The following is a 26,710-nucleotide window of genomic DNA, read 5'->3' as shown; positions in this document are numbered from 1 at the left end:
CTTTTTTAAGTTTTTCGATCGCAGTGTCCACCTCCGGCCCAAACAACTGCTGTCCGTTGAATGGCATATTCAGCACAGCTTGCTGTATTTCTGGTTTAAATCCTGATGTACGCAGCCATGCATGTCTCCTTATTGTTACTGGTGTGTTGACAGTTCTAGCAGCTGTGTCTGCAGCATCCATTACTGACCGTATCTGATTGTTGGAGATACTCTGTCCTTCTACTACTTGCTGCGCTCTCTTTTGGAACTCTTTGGGCAAATGTTCTATAAAGTGTTGCATTTCGTCCCAATGGGCCCTATCGTATCTGGCTAACAAAGCCTGTGAATTGGCAATACGCCACTGGTTGCTGCCTGTGCCGCCACCCTTTTGCCTGCTGCATCGAATTTTCTACTTTCTTTATCTGGAGGTGGTGCATCTCCTGAAGTATGTGAGTTTGCTCTTTTGCGTGCAGCCCCTACTACAACCGAGTCCGGTGTTAGCTGTTGTGTGATGTACACGGGGTCTGTTGGTGGCGGTTTATATTTTTTCTCCACTCTTGGAGTAATGGCCCTTCCTTTTACAGGCTCTTCAAACACTTGTTTGGAGTGTTTTAGCATTCCGGGTAGCATAGGAAGACTTTGATACTGGCTGTGTGTGGACGACAGTGTGTTAAAAAGAAAGTCGTCTTCAATGGGCTCAGCATGCAGGCTGACATTATGAAATGTCGCTGCTCTCGACACCACCTGTGCGTAGGCTGTACTATCCTCTGGTGGCGACGGTCTAGCTGGATAACATTCAGGACTATTATCTGACACTGGTGCGTCATAAAGGTCCCATGCGTCAGGGTCATCTTGACTCATTCCTGTATGAGTTGGGGATTGCATCATTGGTGGAGTGGCTACCGGTGATGGTTGCGGAGAGCATTGTGGAGATGGTGGCGGGGTTACTTGTTTAGCCACCTTCACCTGTGGCTGCTTGTCTTTTTCCTGAAAGGCAAGTTTGCGTTTCATTTTAATCGGAGGGAGCGTACTGATCTTCCCTGTTTCTTTTTGGATATGGAGCCTTCTTTGTGTATAGTCTGGCTCTATTGTTTCTAGTTCCTGTCCAAATCTATGTGTCTTCATTTGTGTGGACAGTCCTTATTCCTCAGTGTAGGAACTTGTTTTCGGTTCCGAGGCCGGATGTTTCGGTATCGAAACCTTTTCGGCTGCTTTTTTCGGTTCCGACGAAACCTTCTTTCCTTTCGGCGTCGTGGTCTCTCGGTGCCGACCCATTTTGGTGCCGCTATCTCGGTGCCGAACCTGCTCAGAGCCACTATCTCGAGCCCGAGATTGCTGTGTGGCGGTATCTCGACCGGAGTCGGATGACTTCGCCCCCAGCGTGCCCTTTTTCAGTGCCGACGATCGGTCACCTATTTTTCGGGTTAAGCCATGGCCTGTTGGTGGTGGCGTCCCCTGGGCTTTAGTGTTTTTTTCGTGAGTTTTGTGTTTCAACGTCTTACTCGCGGTTTTTGGCGTTTCTTCGGGATCGATCTCGAAACGCTCTTGTCCTGTCGGCGTCGACGCCATTTGCAGTCTCCTTGCTCTTCGGTCTCTTAGCGTCTTCCTGGATCAAAACGCTCGACAGGCTTCACAAGTATCTTCCTTGTGTTCTGGCGACAAACACAAGTTACAGACCAGATGCTGATCTGTATATGGATACTTGTTATGGCATTTTGGGCAGAAGCGGAATGGGGTCCGTTCCATCAGCCTTGAAGAGACACGTGGCCGGGCCGACCAGGCCCCGACGGGGGATTGAAAAAACCCCGAAGGGCCACCGGAGCTCTTCAAAAGTCGGTGTCGATCTGTTGTAACTAACCCGATACCGAACGCAAACAATACTGACGATTTTTCCGAGATTCTAACTAACTTTCTGACCCGAAACACGGAGCGAAAAGGAACACGTCCGAACCCGATGGCGGAAAAAAAACAATCTAAGATGGAGTCGACGCCCATGCGCAATGGAGTCGAAATGGGAGGAGTCCCTCGGTCTCGTGACTCGAAAAGACTTCTTAGAAGAAAAACAACTTGTAACACTCCGAGCCCAACACCAGATGGCGGGATGTGCACAGCATGTGTATGTGCAGCTACACATGCCACCGAACATATATATATATGTATACACACACACATTTGAGTATGTGCATATTAAGGTACACTTGTTTTATCCATCACGTCCATACATACCCTTCACATTTGTCTTGTGCCATTAATACTTTTTTGTGTAGATTAATAGTTGACTACATGTTTGTAATCTTGGGGCACATGGGAATCCCGGCTGGATTCCTGCAGTGGATTAAATTACTATACACAGAATCAACTGCTCGAGTGCGAATTAAAAGGGTCCACATCTGCTGGGTTATGTATCCTTAGGCTCACTAGGTAGGGATGCCCACTATTATTCACAATCATATTGGAGCCTCCAGCATGTGTACTCCACTCTGTATGGTATTACAGCTTGTATACTTTATCTCTCTACCATGGTGCTGTTGACTTTACACTGGTTGTAATTTCTAGGTCTGCTGGCTGCATGTGTGGGCCAGAGGCACAGTTTTGAAGTAGAGTTGCTATTACCACACCATATTTTGTTTGTGGTACAATAAGACTTGCCGAAATCTGTAAATGGGGAACAACACAAAGCTATGCTTGTTATTCTTTGCCATTGGTTATTTCATTCACTTACTAAGGAGCACTGTACACAGCATTCAGTTAAAAAAAAAAAGTGTTGGCTTGGTGATTGCTTGGACCTATGAAGCTGAAGATACTTTGTGACCAATGAGCCAAAACAATATGAAAGACGAAAATACATATATTAGGCAGCGTCCATTGTACAGTTAACCGGACAGCATTGTAGCAAGCTGGAAAGAGTGAGTGGACCAGGTGGGATAGGAAGTGTGCTATGATGACAATCAGTGTGCCTGACCACTGAGGTGTGGTAAGTTTTAGGACAATTTTTAAATGCTGGTGAGGAAATAATTTATATAATGTCTAGAGGAAGAATATCAGTTGCTGGACTCCACTGAGACTAGCAGCCTGAAAACTTCAGGGCAGAGTTGTGTAAGGCTTTGAATACTTTTAGAAACAAGCTTTGGCCAAGCTGATAGGTCTTGTCTTTGGCACCTATTGGCTTTGTCTTTTTTTTTGTTTTAATGTATTTATTAGAGCTGCTATGCGTCTTTTGTACTTGCAGTTTCCTAGGAGCCAAAATGTATGGTATTTGGTGTGTCTGAGGGCTGCATTGATGCCAGCAGGGTAGGACCAGATGGATGTAAGGTTGACCTAGATGAGCAAAGCATGTACAAATGTTTGAGCAAATGTTATTTAAATTACAATATGATGCTTCCTTTAGGAACTGGTTAGAAACAGGAACATTGGGCCAGTAGTGCTGGAACAAATTTCAGAGTAGGGGTGCTGCCATTAGTGTTACATCACAGAAGTCATAGGGACACAAAAGAACAAGTGTATCAACTGTATTCAGCAGGAGTGTGTAGGGCGTACTATGTAGTGTTGATACATTTAGGAGCAGTGGGAGCATTTGTTCGTATTCCTAAAGCATCATGTGGTATCGCATTGTCATTTACAGACAACACACTTCACTGAAATGGCCATAAATGTGCACTGTCATACAGTATTACTAAGAAAATAATGCAGCACACAAGCAGTGCAGAAATTGGGTTTCAGCTAATATTTTATTTGCACATCAGCAAGTGTACAGATTTGATTAAATTATAATCAGTGTTTCCATCACACTTCATAATTAAAAAATAAATGTGCTACATTTGTGCTTTCGTTGATCTATTCTAAATTATCTGAACATTTTGCTTAGTTATTCACATTTTGTGTGCTACACAAATTAAAGCCTTTTCTTTCATATTCCCTGTAACCAGCAAGAATGTTACATAGTTCACGTTACAAAATGCTCGCACGTTACAGTCAGAGACGGAAAGAAAAGTAAACACTGATCTCCTTTTTACAAGAATAAACGGCAATCTGTCAGAAGAGAGAGACTGCCATTTGACCAGTCTTTGAACGCACAACACATGTGGCTCTTTAGTGCTCATCTACCTTCTGAACTACAGTATGGTCACAGGCAAACAAACTAATAAACTGGTAGTGCCAGAGATAAGTAGGATCATTCTTCGTTAGAAATGGGGTCTCTATTTGGCAGTCAGTTTGCACTCTGTCCAAGCAGGGAACCTCACTCTAGTCAGGGTAAGGGAGACACACAGCTCACACAACCCCTCCTCACCCCCTTGGTAGCATGGCACAAGCAGTCAGTCTGATCTCTGAGGCAATGTGTAAAGTATTTGTACAATCACACACAGTGAAAACAACACAAACACAAGATTAGAAAAATAGCCAATATTTATCTGAGTAAAGAAAGATAATTCTGCGAGGAAAAAATAACTACTTGACATAGGAATGTGGTTAGTGGAAAGAACCTGTAAGTGGACTCTCATAACTGGTGGGTTGAAAATTAAACCATGCTTTGTTGCCAAATGGTCGTAAAGAGGTTATGCTCCACAGAAGAGAGTCTAAAACACTTATTCACACTATGGAAGATACCAGCTTCTAAACATCAACTCCCATAGCAGGAGTTCGAGTTGATGAGGAACTTTTAAACTAGTAGTGGGGGGGTGAGCGGGGTGGAGGAGGTGTATGGGCTACAACAGCCCTTTCCCTCCTACACTTTTTGCCCTCAACGCAATTATTTATCCTGATGTGATACATAGGGAGAATATGGTCGGTACCCGCATTATGACATACAATATAGAATCACACATCTTATAAGCAACAGCACAAGTAACTGGATATATTCAGGCCATTCAAGAGGGAAGGAGTACTTAAAATGAACCTAAGTTAGCTTCCGCTGATGTCTGGGGCAGTCCTCTACTATGTTGGGGATTTACAGATGGGTCTGGCTGAACCAGACGTATGGGAACAATTAGGTGCATTTGTGCTATGTTTTAGTTTAGGTGAAATGCCAATGCCTATCCATTTGCTAAATATGTGTTATCACAGAAGAATCAGATAGGATCGCATTTAGGGCCATATTTATACTCTGTTTGCGCCGGAATTGCGTCGTTTTTTTGACGCAATTCCGACGCAAAACTAACTCCATATTTATACTTTGGCACTAGACGCGTCTAGCGCCAAAGTCCATGGAGTTTGCGTCATTTTTTAGCGTGGGCACCTACTTTGCGTTAATGATATGCAAGGTAGGCGTTCCCGTCTAAAAAATTTACTTCGAGGCATGTGCGCCGTATTTACACTCCCGGGCAAAATTCACGCCCGGGAGTGGGCGGGTAAAAAAAATGACGTCCAGCCGCTTTTGAGCGCCTGGACAAGGCAGGCGTTAAGGGACCTGTGGGCTCGGAAGGAGCCCAGAGGTGCCCTCCCATGCCCCCAGGGACACCCCCTGCCACCCTTGCCCACCCCAGGAGGACATCCAAGGATGGAGGGACCCATCCCAGGGACATTAAGGTAAGTTCAGGTAAGTATTTATTTATTTATTTTGTGGCATAGGGGGGCCCGATTTGTGCCCCCCTACATGCCACTATGCCCAATGACCATGCCCAGGGGACATAAGTCCCCTGGGCATGGCCATTGGGCAAGGGGGCATGACTCCTGTCTTTGCTAAGACAGGAGTCATTTCAATGGGGGTTGGGAGTCGAAAAAAATGGCGCAAATCGGGTTGAGGCGAAAAATTTGCCTCAGCCTGACTTGCCCCATTTTTTGGCGCCCAAGCTCCATATTCCCCTACGCCGGCGCTGCCTGGTGTACGTCATTTTTTTTCACGCACACCAGGCAGCGCCGGCAGCTAACGCCGGCTAACGTCATTGAATAAATACGGCGCCCGCATGGCGCTTCAGAATGGCGTTAGCAGGTGCTAATTTTTTTGACGCAAAACTGCGTTAGCGCAGTTTTGTGTCAAAGTATAAGTATGGCCCTTACTGTGCAAAGGACACCAAACAGGGTTATTTTATATTAAAAAAAACAAAAAAAAACTAATGGTTGCATTATAGAACGCCACTTTGAAGTGGAAGATTTTGCATCTTCGTTGAGCTCATGAAGGTTGCAGGATGGTCTAACCTTGTGTTGTGAGTATTCTATAGGTTTCTCGATTACTTAACATGGCCTTCAACCATCTGGGAAATCTCACCCAGACAAAGCTGAAGAAAATGGGACATGTTAAAATTATTCTGTACAGTATATGATAGATGTGCAGAGTTAGAGGATTCACAAGATTCCCACTTCTCATTGCTCTAACCCTACACCCGAATTGGCTACGCCCCACTAATGTGGAGGTGATTGGCCACTCCAGTTTGAGGGCAGGAGCCCGCTTGGTACTTATCTGCTGTATTTTTCATGGCCAACGCATTTCTGTAGCTCACCAAATAATTTATTTGTGAAGAGAAACATTTTGGTACATTTTTGTTAGAAGGATTACCTCCCGTTCCTCTCTCACCTTCCTTCTTAACCAAGGAGGCTCCCTTGCCTCGAATAGAGCCCTCCCTTCCTAGATGCCCCTGCCCACTCCTCATGCACCTCTTCTGTCAGTAGAGATGGCAAGCCCATGATTGTTAAGGGCGGTGGTTGCAGAAGTCCTCCTGCCTCAGCCTGCAAAGCACATTATGCCATCTCCACATCCGACCTTGGTGGCGGTTGTTAATTGTGTGGCATCAAAGTTGGCAGCTCCTTTTGCTTCCTCAATGGATGTGTGTTTTCTAGGTAGCGTTGTAGGTCAGTCTGGCTTCTGTGGCAGAAAGCAATGGATTCCCTTCCTTTCGGGTGGAGGGGCATGGTCTGCTCCGTTTCCTTCCTGAGTTATGCCCCTCTGGATTTTCCATGGCCTTCTCAGGGTCCTGTTGGGGATTTGATAATGAGGGTTGTGATACCAGTCCCTAGTTTTCTTTCTACGCTGTGATTGTTCGACAGGGAGATCATTCTTCCTTCTACAGTTCTTCTGGATTCGATTCTCGCTGCCCTCCTGGGCGGATCAACCTTTCCTCCAGTGAATGTACTCCCTCTGCTGTCACAGATTGGTACATGGACCCTGGTGTTTGAGGAGCTTTTTGCTCTGCGACTTGGACTTTGCAGGCTCGTCTTCTACTCCATACCTGTTGCAGGTTTTCATTGGGTTGGCTGGGGCTGTCCAGGAGAGGACATGGTGCTCTGCTCTGTTTTCAGATGTGGTCCAGCATGCGGGGTCACTTTCTGTCATTTCCTCCGATATTCAGCGCTCTTCCGCTTTGTCCCCTGGGGGCTATCATTGCAGTCTGTTTCTCTCTCTGGCTGCGACATTGGAAGGCTGCACCTGAAGAGATGAGTGCAACGTTCTGATGCCACTCCCGTTCAAGGGTTCAACAATATTTGGGACCTGGTTGCCGGCCATGACCTCCTTGGCATTGTACTGGAGGGAACATTGCCTTGCCCTTTGTGGGGGTTATTCTGTTGGTATGAGGTGGTGGACATCTATGTCTCCTTCCTGAAGCTGGGGTCCAGTCGCTGTTCCTTTTGGTGGAGGTTGATTCAGCCCCGGTGTTCTCCATAACACACCATTCTTGGTCTGTCAGGGGTCCTCTGCGAAGGCCTCCTGACCATCTCTTCCACTGTGGGGCATTGCCGGTAGGGGTCAGGCTCCAGCATTCTCTGTCAGTTTTGCCACAGTGTGTGTCAGACTGATGGGTGTTGGTCTTTGTGGCTACGGGCTCCACAATATTATTCATTCATGTTCCCCTTGATACTGCGTCCTGCCTCATCCGTTCCTGTTCTGGTTTTGTGACCTTCCCTTTGGACTCCTGTCCTCACCCTGGGTGTTTGCGTCAGTACTGACGCCAAGGTTAGCTGTCTTTCTTGCTGTGGGAGTGTTTGTGTGTCCCTCTTTTTGCGTTATCTTGGTTCAGTCTCCAAGCACGTCTCATTGGAGGTTCCAGTGGCAGGAGTGCTGCAGGTCCTGCGAGGGCTCGACTTTTTGATATATTGGCATATATCATCTTTGGATCCATCACAGGCCAATGAGTTCCTTGGAGGCACGTTCTCTACCTCTGAGAATTGGGAACATTTTCAGTGTTGCGGTTGGTCAGCTTGCTGGATCAGGTTTGGTCTCTTGTGGCTCAGGGTCATCACGGGCTGTGGGGTGTTTGCAGTTGTGGGGTCCTTTGCCATTACTTGTGTTCCTGGTCTCTCGGGCTAGGTTTACCCTGCACCTTTTAGTCAACTGGATTCTCTCCCTTTGGTCTCTGGGGGAATCTCGTTCTTCTGGTCTATTTCCAGATGATGGTGCTGGTCCACGCCCTGTTGTGGTGGCTAATGGTGGAACATCTGGTTAGTGGGGTCCCCCGGTCTCCTCCAGCTTCGGTGGTTGTACGGATAGACACTAGTCTCTCTGGGTGGGGGGCTTGGCTGGTGTCAAGGGTTCTGGTCTTTAAGACTCTCGGCGGGGGGCTACGGATTGCTGGGAGTGGATGGCCTTTCTTCTGGCTATGCTGCCTTGTTGAGCACTCCTGAATGGGTCAACGGTGCTGGTCCAAACTGCCTTTCTGGGGGCTAGGGCTGTCGTCCTGTGGGGTGGGGCTGTCCAGCCCAGCCCGATTGCATGGGATGTTTTCTTATGGGCACAGGTTTTTGTTCTGTCTGTCTGCTCTGTCTTTTTTTTGGGTGGGAGGGGAGAGGGGGTTGAAGAGAGGATGTTTGGCTGCGACATTCTGTCCTCCCAGGATTTCTCCCGACACCCTTGTCTTTTTTATCTTCTTGTGCAACGGTGGAGTCTTCCTGTAGTGGCCCTGTTTACTTCGCAGGAGCCTGCTTCTGTGCAGACATTTTGTTCAGGGGACAGCTGCCTTGTCACTGTTCTCTCGGTCTTGTGTATGCCTTGCCACGTTTTTGGTTGTTCGGGCATTTCTGGCGGGGTCAGGAGAGTGTGGGCACAAGTGGTTCTGGTGGCCTCGTGAGTATTGGTTCTCTTTATTGGTGTTGTGGGACAGTCGGAAGTGGGTTCTTTCAGTGGTTCCATCCCCGCTTGTCTTTCTGGCCCTTCCCCTGGGATTGTTGAGAAAGTGGCATTTGTTGGCATAGGGGATGGACCAAGAGTCTTCACTGCTCTGGGGGGTTCCTGTGCTCTTGGCAGCGTCCTTGCTGTACCTCGTTTGTACTCTTTGTGGGTGTTGGTTTGAAGCCTTTTACATATGCCTTGTTTTCCAGTAGCCTTTCCTTCCACCTGGCGATATGGAGACCTTGTCCAGTGGGGTTCCTTTCCATCACTTGTTTCCGGACAGTTTTGTTCTGTTTTCGGTTCCCGCTTTCTTATGACTATCAGTCTGGTTTTTCCATGTGTGTCTGAAGGCGCTCCTGTGGGCATTTTGTTCTGAATCGTCCTCTGTTGTGCAAGTTTCACTGTTTGACCAGGAAGCTGTGTTCGCTGTGGTACCTGTATGTGGTGCAATTGTTACTCATCAGGGTTGCATTGTTTATGTTTTTTTTGGTCCTGTTATGGAAGGTGTAGATTCACCTCCTGCTACCTTGAGTTGGCGGTTGCGTTCTCTGCTCTGATTGGCATTTGTGTTACGGGGTGTGCTTCCTCCGCTGGGTGTTCAGAAGCGGTCTGCGTGTGATATGGCTGCACCAGGGTCTTCAATGACGTGATTTGTAGGGCAGAGGCTGGGACCTTTCCCTCCATGTTGTTTTGATGCTGTGGGATTGCTCTGCTGGACCATTAGGATTCTGGATTGGGTCACAAGTTTGTCCTCTCTAAGGGAATTGTGGTGTTTCTTTGTGTGCTCAGGGCACTCTACTGCAGTAGGTGTTTGTGACTCAGTAGTCAGTTTCTGTTTTTATTTGCTATGTCTCATTGGTTAAGAAGGAAGGCGAGGGAGGGACGCAAGGTAATGCGTCCATTCCTTACTGATAATGGCATTACTCCTAGTCCTACTCGCTCGCCTCCCTTCAAGGTCCCTCCCAGTAGAAGAAAACAGAGTGTCTGACTTTTTTTTTTTTTTACATACAGGATGTGGAGTGAGAGGGCTCTATTGGAGGCACAGGGAGAAGGAAGGGGAGGGAGTAATGCCATTTTCAGCAATTAATGTACCCAATGTCCACTGCCCACTTCTCCTAACAGTAGCATGAAGCAAACCTAATAGGATGTGAAACGTGTCCCGTTTGTATTCAAATTACTTTCTAACTCAATAAAAGGGACTGAAGGGAAGAGTTCAGACCCATTTCAACTTGAAGCTAGAAAACTGCTGGCCCTCCAACTCTACCTTCGGCTTAGCAAGGGGGCTGGATATACGCAATAGACCTTCAGAATATATATATACTCATATTCTAGTAGTTGTGGAGAAGCATCAGATATTCCAGCGGTTTATCACTAGCAAATGTTACAATACAAGATCCTTCCATTCGGCCTGAAATCTGTCCAAAGAATGTTATCCAAGTGTATGGTGGCAGTAGGGCCTCATCTATAAAGAGAAAGATTGCTAGTCTACCTATTGTTAAATGACTGGCAGATAAAGGCTTTTCCACCTCAGGAAATCTGGTTACATACATAGAAGACTGTGGGCATTAAAAAAGCTGGGTCCATGAGCCAATCACATAATATCCACTAGAGTTTCAATTCAGTCTATTCGTTACTTGTGAGTGTTGCTGGGCACAGGCTGCCAAATCATATCCTTCATCTGCTGAGAACTTACCGCTCCATCTGAACTGCTGAAACCTCCTGCATATAATGAATCTGCTTCTTGGATCTCTTTATCTTCCTATTTTCTCACCCTCTTATCACAAGGCATCTTCAGATGATTAATAGTGCCTATACTCCGACAGTTGGGAGAGAACATTATTTTTGAATCCAGCTGCAGTTCAGGCCCTTCCATTGTGATGAAAGCCCAAAATGTCCCCGAGACAAGTCCATCCAAGTCAGATGGTCCAGTAACGAAATGTTGTACAAATATCAGTCTAATGGAGTTGAGGGACTTGCAAAATATAGCGGGTTACCTTCCAGTAGTTAATAAATATAGAAACAAATTCACTCAGCAGGATTTTACATTTTTCGCATGAGGTCATGTGCATTTAAGATAGTCTCCACAAATAAAAAAACTTCACTAGTCCGGGACCATGTGGAATGCCTTTTTGATCAATTGGGCAGGAAAGTTTCTGTACTCACTTACACCAATAGCTTTGAGTCCGTCAGTAATCGTCAAATACACACTCTAGACCAAAAAATGATTCTCTTAACAAAAGAGCAGCCAAGCCAATGACTGAACAATCTTATTCACCTCTCTGGACACATGAGGCTTCTGTGCAGACAGGATCTCCTAAACAAGTTGAAAAAGATGTTCCTGCACCCCACCCTACCATCCCTGAACTTGTCATAATGGTTCCTGAACTCGTACACAATGGATATTTGAACCTTTCAGAAGATAGTATGTATGTCCTAAAGAAAGCAAAGTGTCCATTCACTACAGTTTTCTATGCATTCGGAGAGGAGAAATTTTGCATTTGGTGTATTGAGAAAGACACTGACCAAGTGAAGTGTTGAGAACGAGTACTTTCCTGCCTTCTTTACTTGCCGATATTACGTTTATAGGATGCCACCTTCAAACCTTTTCCTTCATGTTCTGTATTATTAAAGATTTCATGGAAGGAATTTATTTAAAAGTTATCTACCAGTTAGACCACCATTCCCACATAGTGAGCTCAATATGGTCCTTTTGAAACTCGTCGGATCCCTATGTCAGACGCCTATTCATGAAAACAATTTGAAGCATACTTTGTAATGTTTGCAGTGTTAGTGACATTTCAAGCCTTATGCTCCAACAAACCCTACAATGTTCCATGAAAGAAGGTAGTCACGAGAACTCACTCAAGTTTTCTTTTGAACGTAATCACTGATTTTTACGTTAGATTATTTAGCTTTATACTAAAACACGTTCCCATGCTGAGATTGTGTTGCCTGAAACAACTCCCCTGCATCTATTTCAAAAGACTAACAGTGACACGTTCATGTGTGGGGTATAACTCCGCAGCACGCTAATATAAAATTAGCCTGCTGTTCTCTCGCTTGTTTTCCTCTTCTTTACAAAAAATCTGTTCTGAAAGACTTAGGTCTTTTACATCACTATGATTAAAAAATATATATGACCCTTTTAAAAGAAACTCAATGAAAACTGACCGATACACCCTACAATAAACATTCATTATGGTTTCAATTTTAAAATAGAAATACACACTTATGTTTTGTAAGGTGCTCCAGGATCCTGCATATGGGCAGGACAATTTAGTGCCAATGAAAAGTTCCATGACAGCAAATTAGTTTAAAGGCTGTTTATTCACCAACAGGCATACAAGGTCGGAGGAAAACATACCCATGGATATAGAGGATTCACTGCCTAGCATACTAATGCTGGGATCCGAGTGCTATTCTTTGTGTCAAGGGCCATGATGAGTGCCGGGGTACCAGCAATTTGCCTACCAGCGGCCCTGAACAAGATAACTTGAACCCGAGCCACCAATTTGTCCCACGGTCGTGGTCCATCTCCACTCTAAGGGCCATATGTACGAAAGCTTTTTCCCATAGACACAGAATGGGTAAAATCCTTTGGTACATCTGGCCCTAAGTAGCGACCACTGGAAGGGTTCTCTGGTTGTCTCTGCCTGCTAATCACAGAGAGGAAGATGATGGGGTTGTTGAAAAGATATCAACACCTCATGCCTGCCCTCCATCTTTCGCTGAATCTCTTGGAAAAACTGCACTTAAGTATGACACAACCGCACTCATGCTGGTACTCAGAAAGGCCAATAAGTCCTCCCCTGCAAGCCACATAAAGCCCATGCACACTGTATGTGTTCCTCCTGGCTATGTTACAAGGCACTGAGGTTTCAGGTGTATACAAAAATTGTGTCATCCTGACAAACTTGCATGAAAACTAGAGGGAAGGAGATACTTCATAGTAGGACAATGAGAAAACGTTCAAACTACTTACCACACTTCCTACTTACCCATACATGGAATAGCTGAAGTCATACCTCAGCAAAATGAAATTTCCAAATATTTTAAAGAAATCACTTTCTATAAGAATAAACAGAAACCAAATTCATTTTCCAGTATTTTTTAATGTTCACCGCTGAAGAAATTCAGATATTGCATAGTTTGAGTGCCAACATTATTCACATGTGCTGGTCTGCTTGTGACAGACACAGTAACATTAGCACATACATTTGAAGGTTAACACGACTGGTGTAATAAGTTTTGTATACTTAAAAATCTAAGGTAAACGGAAGATAAGTTAAAAAGGGCCAGGAGGAGAGACATTTGCGGTGTCTGATGATACAGCCCAAGACACACCCATCAACATGGACATTCTAATACTAAATTCCGCAATTTAGAGGCAGAAATTGCACTCACTTAACTTGCAGGGGGGTGTCATATAACGTGCATTATCCCAATTTATGGTAAGAAACCCACGGATGGAATCCAACTTTCATAAAGAGTATTATTCCAAATTGTTACAGCTTCAACAAACGATGGAGAAACTTGAACTGAACGTTTAGGAAAAGCAGCCATGTCAGGAGGATCATAAGACAGACAGATACGCTAAGAAATCAAACCCACAACGGGTTTTTTTTTTTTAATTAAAGTATGACTTACTCCTAGAAATTCTATAATAATTACTCATATGGGAGTGAGTCTGCAGTAACACTTTCTCCTGGGAAAAAAAACTAATTTTCTCCGGCTGTAGATTGATTTAGGCAGAAAACAACACAGCACACCTTTGCAGACTGCAGAAATATTTCAGATTGCAAAAGTTGGTGCATCAAGCCATATTCAGAATCCTTTGTTACACCACACCAACTCACAAGTGATGTCACTACTTACGCTCAGCAGATCACAATGAAGACTGAAAAACAAAGAATGGTAAAATTGTGCTCCAGTCTGGGGATGACCTCCTTCGTCTGCCAGATATCTAACTGCGAGTGAATAGGGCAGCAAGACAAACCTAGTGGTACATCCAAAATGTGTGGAAATCAAATCATATTACCCTTTTTCAGCATCATTTCAAATACTACCTGTTTTGTTGTGTAAATGATGATGGCTTCAAGTTACAGGTCTACAAAAGAAAAGGAAAACGTGTTCCTAAAATCTACTCAGTGTTGTATAATTAAGTCCCGTCTTCATATCTAGTTTTGCTGCTTTTACCGAAACACTGCTATGAAGCTCGCCCAAAAAACAAAACCCTGACAACAGGACTTTGTACAAGTCAGATCAGGAGTAACAGTTTTTGGAATGAAAAAGATCCTATCTTTTGGGTTTACAATCAAAAATGGAATCCTGATTTCATGTTCCCCCGGGCGCTTACCACAAAAACACAGAACATGCATTACCTGCAAAAAAAAAAAAAAAAAAAAAAAAAAAAAAAAAAACCTTTTCCATGTGCAACGTGAACATTGATATCTCATTCTCTATGCTTTGTCATTTCCCTCCGAGGCTTACTTTCAGATTGTTTGCCTTTCAAACTATCCAATAACACATAACTTTAAAAAACAACAACCTGATAATAATGTGGAGTTATGAAATGTTTTAAACCCAACTGCCAAGTGACAGAGGTGTACTACTGGAAAAAACTAGGTATATCTGAACATAATAAATTAAAATCGTTCTTAAATAGTTAGGATTGGCTTCACTATGTTCTAAGCAGCAGCACAAACCTTAAACCGCACTCACTGCCCAAGTGGTGCCCGAGTTCAAAACCGTAGGACGTGAAGGCAAGCTGCAGTCGGTGATCAGAATCTGGAGGTGCCAACAGGTTCACACCAAAAGGTAACACTTGAAAGGTAGATAGGTAAGTGATCCAGCGACGGCAGGAATCCGACAGCCACTGGGTGGCATCTCCAAAGAGCATACCAGAGGTATAAAAATTGGTCACTCTGCTCATGCCATTTGTAACAGTAGGTAGCCTTTCTGCAACCAGTTTAAAACACTTGCATATTGGGTGTAATTTAAAAAGATCAGTAATATGAATACCTCTCAGCTGAGACAGGTACAGCAGCGACGTCAAAGTCGATAATCTTCACTTCAGAAGGAGGTAGGGGACGAGTTATTGTAGACAATGCGTTTGGAGTTAGACAACTCACATGCCTTCCAACCTCACACAACAGTTTAGTTTATGGCTTTACAAAAACAAACTTTAAAACTGTTAAAAAGCAACTTCCTCGCTGACTAGCTATCACACAAACATGCATTAGGTCAGCCAAAAGGGTGACAAGCCTCGTTCCTACAGTACATCCCTTGGTTTGTCAAGTGCGGCACCAGTTAGCCCCAGAGTGAGACAATACCCTTGGTTGGGGCGCATTGCAATACTTCGATATTTTATATAATCACTTCAAGCAGAACGTAAAATACAACCCTGCCTTCATAAACCCTCAGAAACAATAATTTACATTCACATCCCCACCCACTCCAAGGTCACCCACTGTCTAAATGTTAAACCCAAATGCGCGGATACCAAAAAAAAAAAAAAAATCTCAAATGATCAACATTCATGAGCAAGTGGGCATTTGAGGCATTAACATGTATAGAGTTTTTTTCCCTTTTATAGCAAGATTTAAGGCATTGCAAGAAAAATGTATTAAAATATAAATAATGTCTTCACAGAAGATCATATGGAGTCTCCAAACTCTTCACTTATTTATAAAGCCTTTGGCCTTCATCAACGGATGAAAACATCATTGCACTCGTCACAGCAGCTAATGTGAACGCGATCACGGAACGATAGAAGCCAAAACAGCCCCTACTGCAGTACTTGAAAATACAAAACCCACTGGCCATATGTTGACCAAGGCTTTTTTCTTTTAAAAAAAAACAAAAAAAAAAACTCGACGGCCTTGCACAATGAAGTAATGAGCCTACAGTCAGCATCGGAGTTTCTTTGAAAAACAATAAATTATGTGAACTATTTCTTTGTAAACATTGTGCCATTTTATACTGGCAGTGTGTGATCGTAAGAGTACACCCGTTACAGTCCAGGCAGAAAAAAATGAACCGTTGGTGATGGTGCTGTACATAGCGAAAAGCAACGCTAGGAGCCAACGAGAATTTCCATGATGTTATCCAGTTCGTTCAAATCTCTGCCAGGCTGGCTGGAAGCAAAAGAGGTGGAATTACAGGAAGAATTAAAAGAAGGAAGGTCGTCGGTAGGATTAAAAGGCGACCGCCCACCAGTGGATGCTACTTGAGTAGCCTCCCTCTCGAAGACAGAGGTGTCAATGTCCAGAAACAGATCGTCCAGAGGGAGGTCCTTCAGGTAGCTGGAGCTCATGATCTCTAAGTTTCCAAAGACAGAGTCCAGTGGCTTGGATTCCAGCAGGCGGCTTGGCAAGTCTTTCTGCTGGGATTGAAGCGGGGCGGCGTCGGGCTTTGAAACCAAACTTCGACTTTCAGCCAAGTCCAGAGGATGCTCCTGGCAAATCTCTGCTCCAAGAATAAGCTCCCCAACAAGTTCTATGTCCATGTCTTCAGCAGACCCTGGAAGCCTGGACGAAGCATTCTGGGAAGGGCAGGAATCAAAAGCTAGCACCCGTTTCAGTTCCACAATTCGGTTTTCATCAGTGTATGAAACACTAGAGAGGGGACTTTGTGGAGAACATTTGCTCGGGGAAACCTCATGTTTTCTCTCAATATCTTGATTTCCCAAGAGCCGTGAATGGTTTTGTGATGGAGCTCCATCATCAAGTACAATTTCTAGGTCTTTGAGGATGGATGATATAGCGGATGTCAGAGAAAAGTCGTCTTCTGAACAAAACATGTTATCCAGTTCTTCATCAACAACATGAGGGTGGGTGTGCAAGGGAAGGGCAGAAGATGCATCAGTTCCTGTGGGCACAGGTTGCGAGTCTAAGGTAGTAGAAGGCATGAGATATGTCACTGGAGGAGCTCTGCTATTCTCCAGGCGCATCTCTTCCTGCAGCACACGAAGGGTATTGGCTATCAGAACAGAGCGACGCAAGCTGGGCTCCACTAGCATCCGTCCAGTGTTAAACTTATCTAGTGACATGTTCAGGACGGACTGACGCAAGCTGCAGCCCCCATCCAATCCGTGAGGCACTAGATCACTACTCATCACTTCTTCTCGCTCTGAAAGTTTGCGCTTAACACCTTTCGATGGCATCATGACCTGCTAGGAAAAATATAAAAATACAGTTTTAGAAAGATGCACCAAATGAGAACTAGGCATGTCACATAAAAACATAAAAGTTGAACAAAATTACATAAACAGTGTACATAGTGGTATAGACGAGCCTTGTAATAAAAAAAAAAATCCTCCCTTGACAATAAGATTCATGGTGCTTCTATAGTCACAATGTCTTCTTTGTGCAGATTATCTATCCTACCTACCAATGTACCCAATATGGCCGTAAATCATGAAGGTGCTGGGCTGTAAATCATTCACAGGACCAATACTTCTTCAGGACATGGGATGCTTCGTATCGAAGCATAACATTCATGCCACCTCACTGAAGTCATTCTTCCCTTGCAATGTTGTAAGTAGTATTATAATAAAAATGTGCAATATTACACTGAACAGAAATTATTTTAGCCAGTCATTTCGACATTGCCCCAGATATATCCTGCTGACCTCGTGACTTTGTAACTACTCACTGCAGAGCAGGCTAGCCCTTCCACCACAGGTACGTGAATCAAGCACCATATGCAAATCTTGATTAAATGCATCGGGGGTGGTCAGAAATAAACGGTCACTCATAAGGAAATAAATAACTGTGTATCAATACCCATGTCGTAAATTATATGCAAACTAAACAGGGCCAGATCAGCTCCAGGACACAAAAGACACTGGCAATTAATAGAGAACTTCGCATAGTAACACTGATGTAAACCCCTTTATAATTTAGTAGCTCCGTTCGGAACAGTCTCCATTTTTGCCCCCTGAACTGAACACCATGCTCAAGAAGAGATTCTACTTGTTCAAGTATCAGTGTTTCAAGTGGCTAAACTATCAGCCTAAATACGCAGGACACTAAGTGGGAAGCAACATGGATCAGATTTTATTTTGCATTAAGGGAGAAGCAGAGGATGGCTATCCTACTTTAGCACTGGTGACAGTTGTGTTCATCTGTCAAAAAGTGGGTCATCCCGAATATCACGCCCTACATGCACAGGAGGCGGCACCTGCCCTTTTCTTTCATCCAGTCCATATAAAAATAAAAGACACTCAATATTAACCAACACTCGATTACTTCAGATCACTGAATCTAGCCAGTTTCAACCCACTCAAGTGCACGTGACGAGCCGTTGAACTTCTTCAAGTCAGTCATGGTGCGCGGACTAAAAATGTCAAACATTCTTGAACGGCTCCCATAATAGGTAGCAAGTTAAGTCCAAAACAGGTCGAATTTCTTCCGTGCTGTTATTATCGTTACTATGAAATCACATGTTTCTTAGGTGGACACCCAGGACAAATCAACATTCCATCTCCCCAGACAGCACGTGCAGTGCCTGTATTACGTCTAAGAGTTGATGGAACGAGGCTATAGCCAAACTTTGTGGGGAAGAGGGGTGATCTGTCCTTGGATGGCATACCTGTCCACGGAAGGCGTGTCCTGGGACCAAGTTATTCTAGTTATAGCACCGCAAATCTGAAAAACGGCGTGCCCCTTATAGCACACCCTGGTTTACCCCAGAATCTCGATTTTGAGAATTAAATCTCCACGTGGCCATCACCCACTCTCTTAGTTTTACTTCCTTCCCTCTACTTCAGTCAAAGCTTTATTCAAGGACTAATTCGCTCCTCCCAAGAAAATACCCATCACCCACGATACCTTCAAAAATAATACCCAACTGTATGCCCGCCAAGCTCATCGCACCCCCAAAGCACTGCCCATTTACCTGGTAGTTTACTGCGTGCAAAAGCCATGCTCTTTAATCATTAAACACACAGTTGTCGCTAGTTTAACGACATACAATTCTATCCAACGGTGTGTATATACACACTATAGGTGCAAAACAGAACTGTGATACTGCAATAGATATCCTCGTTACATCACTGGTTTTAATTATATAAAAAAAGAAAAAAAAATCAGCAGCCGTGGGTTACATGTTGCTGGGAAATAAAAAACGCGAAATTACTGATTTATATATTGACAAGTCTTACATAAAGCAAGTTTGTTCGAAAGCTGGCGGTTCTGACATGCAGCACTGCGCAATATTAAAAAGATGCAGTTTTACAATTGCTGTATACATTGTCCCAATAAAAAGGCTGCATTTCTTCACAGAATAAGTCTCACAACGCCAAATAAGATTGATATTTTGTAGGAGGTTCTGCCTTTTTCCGCCGTTCGAATGAGAGGAAGGGCGGAGTAATGTACGTGAATGTTCATTATTCTCCAGGGTTGGGGTTGGGGGGGGGGGGAGAAGAGGGAGGATCCCAGCCATCACCGCCCCACCTCCAACTTGTGTGGGGGGAGGGGCAGCCAAAGGAGCTTCTGCTGACAACGTCGACGACCGAGAACCATGGCCCAGAGAAATGGCAGAAAACTGTGAATAAACCTCCGGACGAGAGGACCCAGGCAAAAATAATCAAACTTGACGGAAGAACCAGCGTGACTTCCCTGAATTAAAAAAACATCTATTTCCAAACATTTAAGTAACAAGCAGGGTCTGCCCTCCAAAGACATGAAATGATAAAATAAATAAATAAATGCTGCGATTTTGTAGTTAAACCAGCATTTGTACTTTGATGTCTACCTTTGCCCGCCGCAAACGCCCCGAGACATTTACCGGATATCCAAGTACAGCTCCTACCTCCCTCATCTCCCCGGTTGCAAGATTAAAACGACTGTGAAGCATCGGCTAGGCAGTAGCTTCCCTCCTTAGCGTACATAAAACCTGTAATAATACAGAAATACTGCACCCAAGCCGTGCAATCAGCATCTTATGAGCCTTTAAACATATGATTAAACTGGAGGACAGCGCTAGCAGACACAAGAATCTAGAAAGCCTGAGACAGACTTATTATAGGAGTCTACATCATCACTCCTGAAAATCTACCCTGCCACAACCACCCTCTTCCCCTTCCCTTCCAATGTATCGGGCACTGGCCCGATACAACAATGTTAAAATACTCATTATGACATACCCCCGGTTCCTTAAAACGCAACCCCGCGACAAGGAATGTAGCCAGGAAGCAAGCTGCCGGGCTTTCTCTATCAGTTCGCCAATGACGATAAAAGCACAACATGAAGGATGGTGAAGTTGTTCGATGCCGAGAATCAGGATACAGAAAGAGAGGTACACGGACTGAACGAGGCCCGGACACGTAGTTGGCCGAACTGTGCCCGGCAAAAGAGATGCGCGGCCAATTCTAGCCTTTACTCACTGTGGCTCTCCAGTTCTCCTCCAGCGGTGGTTGCAGCCCTAAGCAAGGCATCGGAAGTACTGTGAGGGATAGAGAGGGGCTCGGGATGTGGCCTCGGGCCCGTTGTCGGTTACTTCATACGGAACAGAAACAGAAAATTTTCGGGGGTCTGAATTTCTCCACACTAAACTCCCTGCATCCTCCTTCTCAGGCTTCCCGCCGGTACATTCAAGTAGGGAACCTGTCGCGCCCCCTGGGAGTTGTAGTGTATAGACCCCTCCCCTTCTAGTAAGCCAATGACTAACAGAGAAAGAAAACTACGTGTCCCGAATATCCATGCGCACCCAGGACGCCATTTTAACCCAAGCCGGGCTGTTGCCAGACCACCATCACAAATAAATAAATAAACAAGGGAACGGCAGGTTAGTTAGGAAAAAATGCGGATTTATAGTCACTACAGCGGGACTCCCTTTTCTTTAGTAAAACAAACCGAGGTAAACAATACTAAATGTGGGCGCTTTCTAAGCAGCTGTGGACCTGGAAACAGAAAATGTTAACTTTAAACCCTCCCAAGAACTATAACGAACGGATTGGCCCTGTGTTTGAGAAGCGGACAGGTTGGGGGCGATAAGGCGTTTTTAAGAATCGCCCACCTATAATGTCCCCTAAATTGTTGTGTCACCGAGTTATCCTACGTGTTAAGACTACCAAATTAAAAATCAAATGATAACATTTTTGTTTTATCCCTTTTAAAACAACAGTCTCTGATATATGGGGGAATTAAATTCCCATTTTTTCAACTCTACATTACGCTCTTAGATGCTCCCAAATGTTGTCACGTATGAAAGCTGTAAACTGTCCCCGAGTTATTGGAATTCATTTCGGTCGCTCCTGGGCTTTTGGACTCATGCACAAGGCATACCTTTACTGCACTCCTCTCACAATTCCCAACATACTTACTGCTAGTGTCTGAAATATCAGGTGTGAAATAAAGCGAATCGCACGGCAATGCCTACTTACAGGGATGCACGCCTACTGCAAGAAGTACGTTTTACGGTTGTACTACTTGAAAAAAATCTGAAAGTGAAAGGGAAAGCCCAGTCTACCGATGACTCGCATATTTCTACCTCTGTATTCATGATGTTTACATTGCTCGTTTTGAGGATGCAACCCCTTACTTGTTTATGCCTTTGTGGAAAGGTAAGGTTGGGTCACGAGTTGTCATAACGTGATACCTGTCATTTTCGTGAATTCGGCTACATATCACTTTGGCACAATATCAATGGAGACAACAGACTATTGTAAAGACCACGAATGTCATGAAAATGTAACAGGGAAGGCAAGCTTGTACCCGAGTCTGAAAGCTCAGACAACTGTGAATACATATGTACACCTGATATACATGCTCTTGTACAGTTGATGAATAAAATGCCAACTAACATGTCTGTAATTTTTTTGATATGCCAATAAAGTGTAAGTGAAAAATTTCCTGTTGCCTCTAAAAGTGATTTAACTATTTCCAAAAACTGGGAAATAATTAGCCCCTTGCTACTAGTCTAATTGTATCTTGGAAAAACTAAGATCGCTCAGTTATTTAACCAATTGCCAGTGCAGTTGTTTTTGACCAGCACGCCGGCTCAAGCTTTCACCATAACAAGGTGCCAGGATACCATCGCGGGTGGTAATGCGCCGTACAAATATACATAACAAATCGGATAAATGTACATCTTTACATCGCTATGAAATGGCGAAGCAAGCAGAAAATGCTAAAAGATCATGTTAGTTAGCTCTGAATTGGGATTTGGGAGCGCTACGGAAGAGACGCATAATAGGCCCAGTCTCTTGATGTTTTTGCTTTGGATTGCATGTATTACGGAGCCATGAACAGTGTAACGCTTAGCGGAACCGCAGTAGCGCTGTAATTCACCTACATGGGCAAGTCCCCAAAAAGATAAAAAGAGCCCTGTGCTAAGTGCCTTGCAAAAGAAATATGCAATCCAACTATATATTTAAATAAATAAATAAACAAACACTGGCCCAGCTAATAGGTCTAGTTTTTTTTGTTTTGTTAGGGGGAGTGTTTGGTAATCACTGAGAGTGTTTTGCACCTGTCAGCCCTCGAAAGTAACATCCTGGGTATAACGGATCTGGGAGCTGTGAGCAGGCCCCCTTGCTGGACGGATTGCAGTAACAGACTTAAACTGTACTCTCAAAGAAGAGTATTTAAAAAAGGAGTCCAAAGATACATTTTGCGTTTTAAGTGATGACCCTAAAAAGGCACACACATCGGAATAGAGCAAAGCAGATATTGATGGCAAAGGGTCATTAGTTATGAATCTTTAAGAAACTCTTTATGCCTCCAGGCCTCTACTTTATGAACAAAAAAGATCCTTAAATACAGCATGTTGTCAGGATAACAAAATATAACAACAGGAAAGCTCAAAAGTTATTAATGAACAGAACTGTCTTGATGACAGGCTAAGAAATCCAAGCAGCACAAAATTCTTAACAAAAAGCTATGAATCGGCAATTAAAATTTTGTAGCAGCAGGGTAAATATATCAAAGAGCAAAAACTGGGCCTCAAATATCACCTTCGTAATGTTGCATTTGCAGACTTATGGAGAGGCTACTTGATTCTTCCTCACCAAAACCTAATACGAACACAAATGGGACCATGTAACCATCCGCAAAAACAACAGAACAAGCTGATGGCCAGAGTTCTAAAACTTTTTAAACACTCATCCCCAGTCGCAGATCTGGGTTAAATCCATAATTAATTTTCTCACCATGCCACCCCAGTTTGGACCCAGCCATATACAAAACAGTCGTGACCCTGTTCCCCATGGGAACAGTCCAGCCCGATCTGCCAGGCCAGGTCCTCCCTGGACCAGAAACAAGCATCTTGGGACTGGCTTCTGGGTATCACCCTTCATCAGCCAGGCTAGCTTGAATCCAGTGGCACTGTGAGCAGGGGACCCAGGTCTGGGCCTAGCCTTACCACTTAGGGTGAACATAGCAACACAACAAGATCCCAGGATGCTTGTTTTCGGTCCAGGGAGGGCCTGGCAGTTCAAACGGGACTGTTCCCATGGGGAACAGGGTCAAGACTGATTTGCATATGGATGGGTCCAAACTGGGGTGGTATGGTGAGCAAAAGAATGATGGATTAAACCAAGATCTGTGACTGGGGCCAAGTTTGAAAAGCTTCAGCACTCTGCCCATAATCCCTATATGTTGCTAAAGTTGCCCTAAGTGGCCCGTCATGCCCAGATGTGGGTCCCTTGCTCACTGTGCCACTGGCTTAAAGATAGCCTGGCTAATGAGGGTGATACCCTGAAACCAGTTCCAGGATGCTTGTTTCTGGACCAGGGAGGACCTGGGCTGTACTGTTCCCATTGGGGACATGGTCAAGACTGATTTGCATATGGCTTGGTCCAAACTGGGGTGGCATGGTGAGCAAAGGAATGATGGATTCAACCCAGATCTGTGACTGGGGGTGAATGTTTAAAAGTTTCAGCACTCCCCCATCATCCCTTTGTGTTACTTCCAACCACAAAAATGCCATGACCTTCAGACAGTATGTCCAAGCAATAGCAAACCATGAAACAGGCATGAAAGCTATTAGCTAAATAAATAAAAAGGGCGGTCCAAAGCTCACTCACTCTTTGTACCACTCTTACTTTTTGGGAAGAACTCTTGACAAGAAGTACTTAAAAAAAAGATAATGCTGTATTTTTCAACATACAAATGTTAACGTAGTGACACACAGCACCGGACAGATAAAACTTGAAATATAATCCCTCAGTCCAAACGGGCCTGAAAAGAAACACTGTTAATACTGCTACCTCTTAAAAGTGGATTTTACCAATACATTTTAACCCCAGGACCACTCGCCACACTTCCTCCCACAAAAGATATTTTAGGCAGATTTAAAAAAAGTTATTAAAGCATGCACTACAACATGCTACTTTTCTGGAGAAAAAGATCCTTCTAGTATGGCAAAAATGTACAATGTTGGGTGCAAATCTCACAGTACAAAATAAAAGACCAGGAAAGTGTCCCTCCCACAAGCTGCTTTGTTCTGCCCTGAAAAAAGTATGGAGATTGACAGAGTACAGTGGGTACATGATGGGAGTTGTATCAGAATCTGTATCTGAATTTAAAGTTTCCTGGCTGCTTAGAGTCTGGAATTTTCACTCCCTGCAATCTATTGGTTTCGCAATGCTTTGTTTTGCCCTCGGCAGTGCAACAATGTAATTTTCATTTTTAAATGAAACAAGTTTAAAAGCAATGTGTGAGTCTCAGCACCACACAACCACTCCCTGTATAATGTTCCCTGGAAGACTTGAAGTTATGCAGCAGGGGAGGACCAAATAAGGGGGCAGAATTGACTAACTTATGCAGCACCAAAAAGCAAATTATGCGACCTGAGGAACATTTGTGAAAGTATTTCCTAATAATTTAGATATTTTTCACATGTTAACACTGTTTGGGCAAATGTTTCCCCCTTTAGTACCAGTCTAACTTCCAAATACAGTAAAATGCAACCTGAAGATGAGCAGTCAACCCTTGCACCTGGCCTTCCACTGCACGGCAACACAGGTTTATGCAATTTTAGTAACTTTGGATTCATTTGAGCTAGATACATTTTTTCGTTAAAATCTGCAGGTTATCCATCAGATGATGGGTTATGTTGCAAATGCTGCAAATCTATAAATATGCAGAAAACATCATGGACGCAGAATCTCATAATTCCAGTGGCCCAGCCTATAGGGCAACCTGGCAAAGCCAGAAAGGCTTGTCTGACATATCAGTGTGTGGGCCGGTTTCCTGACTGCTTGTGGGACTGTTTTATGATCTGGTGGGCACTTATTTTACTGTTGATTTTTCTGATATTGCTGCTAACATTGCTTGCAGAAAGCACAATTCCATGCAGTCTCCAATATCTTGCAAAACACTTATACAACTTATCTTTATAAATTCAAAACTGCCCTGATTTGCAAACGTGGGCCACATTTTTAGCTGATAGGCTAAAAGGAACACTTATTTTTATTATTATTCGTGGGCCTATTTTCTGTATCATCCCGGCCGTGCTCCACGACATTCATAATGTGCAGAAAGTTCATTCCCACTGACACTTTGAATAAAGTGTCTACAATTTAACGCAGAGAAGGTGCTGGAAAAGCACCCATTTGCCTCCCTAAGTAACACATGCCTTACAGGGCACAAGTCAAAATGTTGGCATGCGTGACTTGCACAAGATCAGGAAATATGAGGGCGGACTTGAAGGCATTGGAGTGCGTGTATTTAAGAGCCCCGTGCATTACAACTAGACGTATAATTACGCCCCCGGATCTCACTTTTGCACTATCATTCTTGACCAACGTGAACTATGTCCCTAGTCAAGGAAAGATACAAGACGTTCGTCCCGTTTAAGAACGGTCACCATTACTGCTCACAGTGCTGGCACTAACATCCTTACCTGCTCCCGCATAGGTCTCTCTTTCTCCCATCTACTCGACAAGAGTGGCGTCTTTATGCACCGCCCTTACAAATTTCAGATACACTGCTCCTGTCCCATTAGAGCTCCGGTCTCTTCAACTAACTCCACCCATACGGAGACTGTCCACGCAGCCCCTTCCCTTGTGCAGGATATCTTCTCTATGATGCAACCCCTTCCCCGGCCAAGGCAGAAGTAGAGGACGCCTGTCCCGTTACAGCCTTGCCCGCTGCAGTTCATCAACCTGCTCCCACCAAGCAGACTGCAACGTACCACCCCCTCCCCTTGTCAAAGCAGCTGCTTTCCGCACCCCTCCTCTCAAGAGAAGCTTGCATAAGACTCCTACCCCGTTAGTACGCTCGCGGGTCCCTTCAGACCCAGCGCCGGCATGAAGTCCGCAGTGCCCTTACCTGCTCCGCAGGGCACAAGTCCCGCTCTCAGCCCCTGTACACCATGCCTGGCCCCCCTGAAAGGAGCCCGTTCTCCGGTGTTTAGCCCTCGGCTCCTCGCTCTACCTTCAGACCTGACAGGTTCATCTCCTTCGCTTCCCTCTCTCTCTCTCTCTCAGCAGCAGGCACTTTGGCAGAGCCCAACCCCGGAGCACCCCAGACTCTCAGCCATTGGCTGTGGGGCACAAGACTTCCTCGAAGCTCATTGGCTCACAGGGTCACCAATCAAAAATGTCCAAAAGGTCTCACCCCTCCCCCTCTTCTCAAGCAGCTTGCGATTTTATCCCAGTGTTCAGCCTTTGGAGGGGAGAGGGGTTATGGGTTGTTTTTTAGTACCGTATATGTTAAGCAGAAGAAAGGCGAAGGTTTGCGATTGTCA

At 44.5% G+C, this 26,710-nt stretch overlaps 1 protein-coding gene across 4 annotated transcripts; it reads right to left on the bottom strand.

Annotated features, from left to right (window-relative positions):
* Nucleotides 1-13,105: 13,105 nt before the first annotated feature.
* Nucleotides 13,106-26,464, bottom strand: LOC138259462 (SERTA domain-containing protein 2-like). Of its 4 annotated transcripts, none has more exons than XM_069207223.1 (2): nt 26,293-26,464; nt 13,106-17,186 (listed from the first exon to the last, which is right to left on the bottom strand). In XM_069207223.1, the coding sequence occupies exon 2, from the start codon at nt 17,178-17,180 to the stop codon at nt 16,089-16,091; it is 1,092 nt and encodes a 363-aa protein (XP_069063324.1). In that variant the 5' UTR covers nt 17,181-17,186; nt 26,293-26,464; the 3' UTR covers nt 13,106-16,088. The 4 variants fall into 4 exon arrangements, with proteins under 4 accessions (XP_069063324.1, XP_069063323.1, XP_069063322.1 ...); XM_069207222.1 differs by having other exon boundaries at nt 13,106-17,183; XM_069207221.1 differs by lacking the exon at nt 26,293-26,464 and adding an exon at nt 20,403-20,649 and having other exon boundaries at nt 13,106-17,183.
* Between the last annotated feature and the right edge of the window lie 246 nt (nt 26,465-26,710).

The sequence above is a fragment of the Pleurodeles waltl genome, chromosome 9 (genome assembly GCF_031143425.1).
Source record: "Pleurodeles waltl isolate 20211129_DDA chromosome 9, aPleWal1.hap1.20221129, whole genome shotgun sequence".
NCBI classification, from domain to species: Eukaryota; Metazoa; Chordata; class Amphibia; order Caudata; family Salamandridae; genus Pleurodeles; species Pleurodeles waltl.
Note: the sequence above shows the minus strand (reverse complement) of the source record. Positions and strands in the feature narration are given on the sequence as shown.

What these genes read in the sequence shown, in the direction of transcription:
- LOC138259462 (XM_069207220.1), bottom strand. Translation starts at nt 20,453, where the DNA reads ATGCCTTGCTTAGGGCTGCAACCACCGCTGGAGGAGAACTGGAGAGCC. An exon ending in AGGAGAACTGGAGAGCCACA is followed by an intron (nt 17,187 to 20,402) that starts GTGAGTAAAGGC and finishes TATTTTTCCTAG; the next exon opens with CAGGTCATGATGCCATCGAA.